The sequence below is a fragment of the Taurulus bubalis genome (genome assembly GCF_910589615.1).
Source record: "Taurulus bubalis genome assembly, chromosome: 4".
Lineage (NCBI taxonomy): Eukaryota > Metazoa > Chordata > Actinopteri > Perciformes > Cottidae > Taurulus > Taurulus bubalis.
Window position 1 is genome coordinate 4,608,310 of NC_136592.1, and position 9,987 is coordinate 4,618,296.

Below are 9,987 nucleotides of genomic sequence, written 5' to 3' on the forward strand. Positions count from 1 at the left end.
TAATGTATTTCTCTCCAAGTCTTGACTGTCACTTCCTGCTGGAAAGTGTTTCTCTGCAGTGTCCATGTGCGACCCAGAACTTAATAACATGGGCACATAATGTGTCTCAGTCACTGAAGACGGATGGCCCACTTTGCGAATGAATGTTTTACGCTGTCGCTATGTCAACACTGTGATCTGCGATGTTGCCGAGAGGCCGCACTCACAAAATGAATGTTTGTGGACATTTATTTTCAGATATTTTACATTTAAATTGACTTTTTTTCCTCCCTGCAGTGCTCGTAGTATTGAAACACAATCTGTGCTCACAGTTTGGCGGTACAGATGGCATTTATTCAAAAATAGGTGCCTTTTATTCAAAACACTGGCATCAACAATAAATGAAAAAAAAAATACAGTATTGAAACATATTTTCATTTGGTATCAAATATTCATAAAAATGCATAATCAAAACTTTACATTTAAAAAAAAAACATCACATTCAGGATATTTAGAATAACACATTTGTTTTCAAGCTGGTGTAAAAATCGGTAAGACAATCAGCATTTGTGTTAATTTGATGTCGGGACCTCACTGGTGAACCAATCAAGCACCTGCTTCTTGTTCATGGCCACCCAGTTCATGTTGGCCTCGGTTCTCTCCAGCGCCTGCTCGACAGCCGTGGTGGCCGAGCCAAGCTGCCCCGCGTTGTCTTCTTTGAACTGCAGCAACTGGGGAGGAACAGAAGGGTTACTGGGATTGCATACTGAACGTTGGCATAAACAGGTATGAACTGGGATGAGGACATAAGAATGAAATAATGAAATAATAATAATAATATCGGGGTCTCACAGAGAACAACAACGAACACTGGAGAAACTGTACCTGCTTGTACTCAAACTCAGAGGAGAATCGTTTGGTCAGTCCGCTAATAAGTCCTCCAAAGGAAAACGATCCACCACCATAGCTGGAGAAAAAAGCACAAACAAGACAGGCTGTGAACATTTCGCATGCAACTACAGGTTGCGTAACCAAAAGCTGTTTGGCTGGACATTTAGAAAAAAACTAGTAGTTTTCTAGTCAATATGTCATGGCAGTCCATCCAATAGTAGTTATAGATTAAAAACAAGACATGCCCCTAAGAGGTTAATTGTTCGATATCTCCTAATCTCCTAGTTAGATATCAAAAAGCTTTCAATTCAGTGTTGATGATACAGCTCCAATCATGATGCACAGCAAGTTTGGTATGAATCGGACGAAGCGTGTAGGAGAAAACTGCAATAATATGTTTTTCACAAAATTCAAAATGGCGGAAAATCTAAGTAGGCGCATGTTATGGGTCTGAGAGGCTTTTTTGTAGAGCAGGTCCAACTTCTAGGGGGCGCTAAAGAGCAATTTTTGGGTACTTTTTTTACGCCTATATCAGATGGCTATTTTCACCAGGCCTGACAAGCGTTCCAAATTTGGGGACCTTTGGAGTATGGCAAGTCCCCCAAAAAGCAGTCCAATGTACAAAAATAAAAATCATAAATAATAAGAAACTGAGCAATATCAATAGGGCAACCCTAATTATGCAGTTAGTACCAAAGTGGTCAATCAACACCGCCAGTATACAGATGTATAAAACCCTGATCCCTTTGACCGTCACATCCTATACGTGCGTGCACGAGGGAAGACTCACTCATTGAATATATGATCCCATTTGGCTCTGACAAAGTCCCATGCCAGAGGTTGACCGATGGGGTTGCTAGCAATGGAAAGGATGGTGGAGGTGGCGTCCTGCTTACGGATCTTCTTCGGGTCCAGACAATACTCCAGGTACCTGAAACACACTCACAGGTGAGGACCAAACGTTCTATTTGCTGCTGCCGTGGTGTTTGACGTAGAACCATCGAAGCCCTGCAGTGAGCGAGTGACAAAATGAGCAGAAGAAGAGCACGATGTCGGTATCACCGACCTGTTCAGCAGCCAGGGCTGTTTGGTGCAGGACAGCGCGGACATGAGCTTTTCAGCCTCCGTAGCGATGGTGGCGTTCTTGAACATGGACCAAGCAAAGTCCCACTCTTTTGCCCCTCCCTCTGCGATGGCACTGCAGTACACGGTGTACTTCAGGTTGGGACTAATCCTACAACCAGTGATGAAGAGGACAGAGAGTTAAAGGCTTGGCAAATACAATACTTGAATTATGATATAAAAACAACTGCTGCATTTAACAAGTTGAGCAGAATCCCACAAATAAAAGAACGAAAGGAGAGCGTCAGGGTGTGAACATACGTGTTGTTAGTGGGGTTGTTCTCCCACTCTTTGAACCAGCCGGTGGTCAGCTGCTTACAGCCTTCCACTTCAGTGCTGCAGGCCATGGAGATTGCATTCACCTGGTTGTACCTGGACAGGGACATGAGAGGAATCACAGGGTCAGGAGAATGACCAACGGCAGAAAAGGAAGTGAAAGCATCTCACAAACGGAGACCTCTTCCCATTGGCGTGTCGTTGAATGCTACCATAATGAAGTCTATCTAAACCCCTTGAGTGTTGACTCCCACGATGAGGGGAACAATGTCATTCAAGTAATGACATCACGTAAATCCCACCACACCTGAAAAATGCATCTGCTCAGTAGAACTGCAGGAAAGTTTTCCAGGGGTGAGAATGCAAATGAGAAAGTAAACACAAACCCGGAGGAAGAACATATTTCTCTCAAGATAAGAGTAAATAAGAGCGAACAGATTAAGGAGATACAGAGTGGAGTGGAGGTGCCGCTCGGTGAGAGGATGGATGGATTCTTCTGGCATTATCTAGTTTTTCCCGTGGGGATAATTAAAGTTTCATCTAATCTACGTTGCATTAACCCACAGGGACACAGTGTACTGTGGCTTAGTGCAACCTAAATTGTCAATCAAATAAAAAAGTGAAGAACAAAAAGTTTAAAACACAAGCAGCATGTTAACATCCTTACTGGTCGGTGTGGTTTTCTGGGATCTTTGTCCAGTTGACAGTGATCTCTTTGAAGTGGTTAAACAGAGGGGTGACCTGTTGTTTCCAGTAAGCCTGGGGAACGAAGATGTGCACGAAGGTTTGTTAGGTTGCATACCTGTTTGAAAAATGTTTAAGTAAAGTAATCTGCATTTCATACGAATATATTTTCCCACAATTAACCAATCGGTATTCCTTCATAAACACTGGTTTCCCGCTCGTCACAAACCTTCATGGGCCCGTACACTTCGCTGCGGTCAAACATCAGGTAGAAGTAGTTCAAGTTGCGCCTGGCTGTCTCCCAGGGCATGTATTCAACCTCTTTTTCCAGGAATTTGGTCGTCCTCAGAGCCAGAGTTGTGTTCACCATCTTGGCCCTGAAAAAGGCACGTGCGTGCGATTGCTCAGCTCTCTCTCTTCCAACATTTGATGGCGAACGCTTTGTAAAACAAAAACACGGCCTCACCTGGCGAGGTTGAAAGCATCATCAATGAGTTGAGCTCGGTTGATCACTGGGATGTCCTGAAAAGCAAACAAAGGCATTTATTTTAATTTATTTTGGGGGAGCGGGGGCTTGGTTAGTCATCATTTAGAAACATTGCAGTGCGGCATCACGCACCTGATGTCTGGAGTTCAGCTTGGCGAGGAGACGCTCCCAGTTGTCGGAGTCGTAGTTTACTCGGTAGAAGCCCTTCATGTTTATGTTGGCCACCAACCAATCACTAGCACCGAGAGTCATGTTTGTGTTTGTAGCTGTTTGGATGGAGACGAAAGACAAAAGTAATGCATCTTTTTCTATCGTGTTCATCATCTTTGCAATGCTCTGGATTAATCTTACCCTCTTTGTTCAGAAGCCAGTACTGCTGCTCGTCTCCTGCAGTCTTAATCCACGTGATGGGGACAAACCACTCATAACTACAGCCGCCAGACACATGTAAACACGGAGTACACAGAGAGAGCTGCTGAGAGTTTCTTATGACACTCGGCATATTCAGCATATTCACAAGAAACATGAAGAATGTTTCCTACTTGAATTCTGAGGGTCTGTCCACGACAGAGTCTGGGTCCAACAAAAAGTGTTTCTGGGTGATTTGTCCAGTCTGGGTGTTGATGGTGACCACCGGGAATCCCATCTGAAGGATCCACCGGTTCATGATAACCTCGACGGAGTGGGGCAGCTTAATGTTGGAGTTTTCCACTGCCTTAATAGAGGAATATTCATATATTAGTAATATTGAGACCGTTTGTTGCTCCCTGCACTGACTTATTCTGCTGTTGACCATTGGTCATGAGTCACTATGAATAACAAGCAGAATCATTCTACAAATGTTTAAAGTGAGGGGACATATTTTGTTGTTGCGCAGCGGCGATTGTGGTGGAAATTATAGTAAAATGCTAAATAGTAGAGTAGAAGAGCGTAGAAAGGTCACCAAAATGTCTGCTAGTATCAGTTACACAGCAACACCAAAGCTACCTAAAGTTAGCTAACATTAGCCACGTTAAGCTACTTGTTGTATACGAGAACAGGTTGTTGCACCAAGTGGACTGAACCACTCTACAGCTGCACTCATCAGTGAAATGTGAACCCACTGTGGACCGACGTCACAGCGCCGATCAACAGCAAAGACAAGATAGCTGCTAGCATGGTGAACGTAGCGGAGAGTTAAGCAGCTAAAGAGACAGATATTTCGCTCACAAGTTGGTGGAGAACAAAAACAGAGCTAACAGGAGAGTTTTTTTTAAATTTGTACTTACAGTGTCCAGAAACAGCACTTAAAAAGAAACACTAATGTTTCTCTGCCGCTGGATGTATTCTAACACGTTAGCATGATCAACTTTCGTGTGGTCATCAATTTTGTGTAGTAATGTATTAATGTAATGTACAGAGTTTTGTTGCGTTGCCTTCAAAAAAATCAATGTCTACTGCTTTATTATAAATTTAAAGATATACTCTCAGGCTTTGAAGACGTGGCTGTTTTGTGGATGGTGATTTCTTACCATTTGCAGGTGCTTCCAGAGATCTGTGTAGACTATGTTCTTATACTTGAACTCCTCCAAGTATGTCTGCAGGCACATAATACAATATTTGTTATGCTTCAGTTGTGCTTTTGTGGTGAACAAAGTTATATGCAGCGCAATAAAACGGGGATATTACAAACAACATTAACAAAATACAAAACTAAATTGAATCAGCTGTACTCACATGGAGTCCTTTGGTAAAGACGGTTTCCGTGATAAACTCTGAGAGCATCCTGAGGACCGCAGCTCCCTGTGATGAAGCACAGGAGGATATTAGCAGTGTTAGCGGCTGAAATATCGGATGTGACACAATTACAGTTTAATTCCATCACATTTAATTGAGCTGATGCTTTTATGCAAAGCGACTTAAAATACGGATCAGGGATTCATTAGTACTTTAATTCTGTAATTCCCAAAGAGTCCTTGATGAGGGACAGAAAGGGAACAGTTTAATTAATTCTTTTTTGTTTAGCGGAGGTCGACATGATGTGTCCTGGGGTTTGAAGAGAACAATACATTGGGGTCAGGAAGTAAAGACATGTTTCTTTCAATTCCGCCGCACCTTGCTGTATGTGATGGAGTCAAACAGTTCGCTGATTTGCTCTGGCGTCAAGACGTCCTCCTCTTTGGATGAGAGGGGGTGGGAGGAGGCCAAGGCATCCACAGACATCACTCCAATGATCTGATTCAGAACTATTAAATCTTTCTGGAAAATACACAGAGGAAATATTTGAATTAGGCATTGTGGCATTTTACCCACATTTTGAACACAATAAATGGATCCACATTGTCAGGACTCGGCTCACAATGGAGCAATTTAAGAAGAGGTCCATTCAGTATATTCAGCGGCTCAATTCTGAGCGTGGTACATGTAAAACTCACCATATTCCACGTTGGCTCAGCATAGTTGGCTCCAAGATAAGAGACGTAGGTGGCAAACCCCTCGTTGAGCCACAGGTCATTCCACCACCGCGTGGTCACTAAGTTCCCAAACCACTGAGAGGACAGATCTCAATTTTATCGGCAGGTTTTGAAACAGAGGGCTAAACACGATGACCATCAAAGATATGATTTGGTATCTGAAAGTCCTTCAGTGTGCTACCATATGAGCGAGCTCGTGGGAGATGACGGTTGCCACCCACTCCTTGTCTCCATTGGACGACACAGCAGGATTATATAAGAGGGCGGTTTCTCTGTAGGTGATCAGGCCCCAGTTCTCCATGGCTCCAGCACTGAAGTCAGGAAGTGCGATCTGGTCTAAAATGTTCATAAAGTCATTTTGGTTAGCAGTATGAATTCAGTAGCGGAAACCTATTTACTGTCCTTGTGTTGGCCTGTGCGTGTGGTTCCTACCTGACTTGGTCAGGGGATAAGAAGAGTTGTAGTAGTCCTCAAAGAATGCCAGTATGGGCCCAGTCTTCTCCAGGGCATAGGCCCCCTGGCCCTCATCTATAGCCTTCCTGCGAGCCCAGATCCTGATCTGCACATAAACAGTGATGTATTACATAGACAGAAGGGAAAATAACCCAGAGGCCTGAGCTACGCGTGTCGTCCAGCAGAGGGCAGCATAGGAACACTGCGTCCAACAGGGCAGAGATCCAACATCTGCTGCTTGTGATGGTACTTGTAGTTGTAGTAGTAGTGGTTCGTAACACTGCATTTACCGTATAATAACTGAAAACAAATATTATATGCAACTGTTTGTGTTAGTTAACTCATGCCGTTAACTAACACAAACCGTTAAATCAGAAGCATAACTACACAGTGATTGAAATAAAACCACTGTACTATGATCTGGTCATGTTGGTTAGACGGCTGTGAAAACATGGTCCGTTCCAGTGTTATGTCAGGTGGGCTAATCCATAATATCAAGGATCCAGGTTCACAGAGATGAGCCGTAGAAGCTCTCTCGTTTTAAGTCGGTTGCATTTCTTTCTCAAAAGAATACAGCAGTGCTTTCTCAAAACTGCTGTCGTGGCTGCAATTTCCCTCAATGTTATATGTTATGTCAAACTGCCAACAGCATTCAGCTCAACTTGTTGGGCCTGATTCAAGCTGCAGTAGCAGCAATGTAGCAATAGCAGATAATAAATGCAGTATTAGTAGTGGCATAGACGCGGTATTGATGGGGAGTGTGGTTCTCGTAGCTGAAGTGTCACAGTTTATTGGTCATCCTAACAAAATGCTTGTTCCACTCTCCAGAAAGGTCAAGGGTCAGAGAGAGTGAGTGCAAAATGGTAGTCATAATAACGATAGGAGTATAGACCCATTTCCATTTGTATGGTGAGACGTGATCAATAATTACCAAAACATCTGCATGCGGTTGCGTGGAAATGAATGTGAAATCAGACACCACGAAAGCCAGCAAGTAGGTTGACATGATCTCTGTGGGCTCGAAGCTTGTCTGGGTCAAATTGTGTCCATTCATAGTGATGTTGACAGGGTCTGTGTGTGGGGGGGAAGACAGCAGAGGATTCATTACAAATGAGGAATAATGAGCGCATTGTATAAACATGTAGTACAACACAGCTGAACATTTTGTGTGTGCTGTTTATAAGAATGAGATCTGGACGCATCGGCGTGTGACACTAGAGGTTTGGGGTTACTTGGAAACATCACACATGGACAGTTGGCGGGTAAAAGGTTTGCACCGGACGCTGAGAGAAGAACTTGCCGTAGTTCATGGCGTTGGACAGAGCCACGGTCTCGTGGGGGTGAATGAGGGTCATGTGGAAGACTGCTTTCATAGCGGGCTCATCGAAGCAGGGGAAGGCTTTCCTGGCATCGGTCGGCTGCATTTGAGTTGTGGCCACAACTCTGACAACGGCAGATACGAAAACGGAATGATTTACACCCACATCAAATGTTACTATACTTTAGATATTCTCACACTTCAATATAGTCCTGGTTCAATGTGTTCTAGTAATTTGGGAATTAAGTGGTTGTTACTTTTTTTTTTTTTACTCCTCCCTTGGTGAGGGAAACCCCTTTCCCACGATTTGCTGTAATGCAACCCGTGGGAAAGGGGTTGTTTTTTGCATCAATAGAGAATATAATTATCTGACAAGATAAGACACACAAACTAAAAGGTTGAAATCTGGATACCTGAATGTAAATCACCTGCATTTATTTTGCCATGTAAGGTAATGTGAGGACAGGGGTTTTGATGTGTAATGTGATGTTTGAATGTATATAAGGAATACAGTTGTTTGGTATTTCTGTGTCGCACTCTAGGAGTAACCAAAGTGACAATATTTCTAATCTTACACATAGTGGCTGTAAATATAACACTACACAATCTAAATTCTTTGTTTTTGTGCAAGAGAGTTTAACAAAAACAAAAAGATGATTATTTAACTTTATTTACTTTATTTGGTAAAACATGCTTTTGCATCGTGGACTGAAGTTAATCTAAAATCAACAAATTGACATTGCAAACACATCGAATCTATTCTCCTAATTTTATCCATTGAACTGGTCAAGAAATAGAGCTAAAGGTTACTTGTTATTAACAGCCCACCATGTACATTTGTATTAAAACAAAACAGATAATTAAATAATGGAGATAGGCTTCTCTAATTGATTAATCTTTATTCTAATCTAATTAAAGGAATATGTGATATATTGGGAAATACATACATTTGCCTTCTTACCGAAAGTTAAACAAGTAAATGGATGCCACTCTCATGTTTGTACTGTACTGTAATGCCAGAGACAATGTGTTAATGTGTGAGTTCTAGAGGTTTGGGTAGAATTTTGTTACAGGCGAGACGTTTCCCCCTGTTTCTAATCTATATGCTAAGCTAAGCTAACAGACCCAAAGTTCCCCAAATGCTATGTCTTAAAGTGAATGTCTGGTGCATTTTAATGCATGTGTTTAAATTACACTACGGCATATTCATCTAACTAATTAAATTCAAATAATAAAGTAAAGATGAAAAAGAACATCCTACTTTATCACCCCGTCCTCATTGTATTCGCTCCTGTAGAATCCTCCCAGGTCGTCCGCCAGCTCTCCAATGAACTCGGTGAAGAGCTCGTACGTGCTGCTGGCCTTCAGCGGACTCTGGAGCCGGACCACCAGGTACTGGGTGGGAACCTCCAGCCAGGTGGCTTTCAGGTCGGGCGCAGCCTCTCCGCTGAGGTCCCTCAGCTTGGCATGGTACCCCTCGAAGGAGGTGAGATTCAGCTTGTTGGAGTGGATGATGATGAGGTCGGTCGCCTTCACGCATCTGAACACCACCGCGGAGTGTCCGGTGAAGACGAACAGGCCGGCTGCGTCGGGCTCCAGCCGGGGCCACAGGGTGACATTGTAGGAGATGGGAGCGATGGAGTCTGGGAGTCTGTACCGCTGCCAGGGCTCCTTCGGGGTGGAGGGCGTGGTGGGGCTGGTGGTCGGGCCGGCGGTGGATTGCGGCGCCACGTCATTCTTTGACTTCTCCTGAGCATAAACCACAGACAGGGCTATGATGGTGGCCGCAGCACCGATGGCTGCGACCACGCAGCTCACTGCCACAGCTTTGCTGAGGAAGAGGCCTTTCCCCATGTCTTCACCGGAGGAAAAGAAGACCGATGGAAGAACGGGACTGCTATTTATGCCGTGCCTTGTCAGATTCAGCCCAGAGTTAATGGTTGATTTCCTGGGTGGGGAAAAAGAGCTGAATGTCCAAAACATTGAGTTGTAAAAAGTCCTTGAGATAAGAGTCTAATCCCTGTCTAATCTCTGAACTTTACACTAGCATAGTGGCTCTGAATAAAGGCCCTCTTTAGAAGCTGATGTCTGTTTATACACTACTTTAAATTGTGTGAAATATAGTAGAACCGCGTGTGTGTGTGTGTGTGTGTACAATTTGAAAATGTCAACGGTATACATATCTGTCGATGTTGAAGAAGCCAGAGTTGCATAATGAAATGGGATAAAGAAGGGTTTACAAAGCTGCATAAACTTTTCTTTCTTTGCAGAAACTCAGAGTTTGCTTTGGTCCCAAACAGTTGTGGCTTCAAAGAATGGAGACA

General features: G+C 43.4%; 1 protein-coding gene across 1 annotated transcript; it reads right to left on the reverse strand.

Annotated features, from left to right (window-relative positions):
- Nucleotides 1-420: 420 nt before the first annotated feature.
- Nucleotides 421-9,517, reverse strand: LOC306735703 (aminopeptidase Ey-like; the record flags this gene model as incomplete). Its single annotated transcript, XM_079217206.1, has 20 exons — nucleotides 421-710; nucleotides 865-946; nucleotides 1,661-1,801; nucleotides 1,937-2,104; nucleotides 2,254-2,364; nucleotides 2,936-3,027; nucleotides 3,182-3,329; nucleotides 3,419-3,474; nucleotides 3,572-3,705; nucleotides 3,791-3,867; nucleotides 3,982-4,154; nucleotides 4,951-5,016; nucleotides 5,156-5,221; nucleotides 5,534-5,677; nucleotides 5,854-5,967; nucleotides 6,074-6,228; nucleotides 6,325-6,451; nucleotides 7,277-7,416; nucleotides 7,646-7,788; nucleotides 8,925-9,517. The coding sequence occupies 20 exons, from the start codon at nucleotides 9,515-9,517 to the stop codon at nucleotides 552-554; spliced, it is 2,889 nt and encodes a 962-aa protein (XP_079073332.1). The 3' UTR covers nucleotides 421-551.
- Nucleotides 9,518-9,987: the final 470 nt, after the last annotated feature.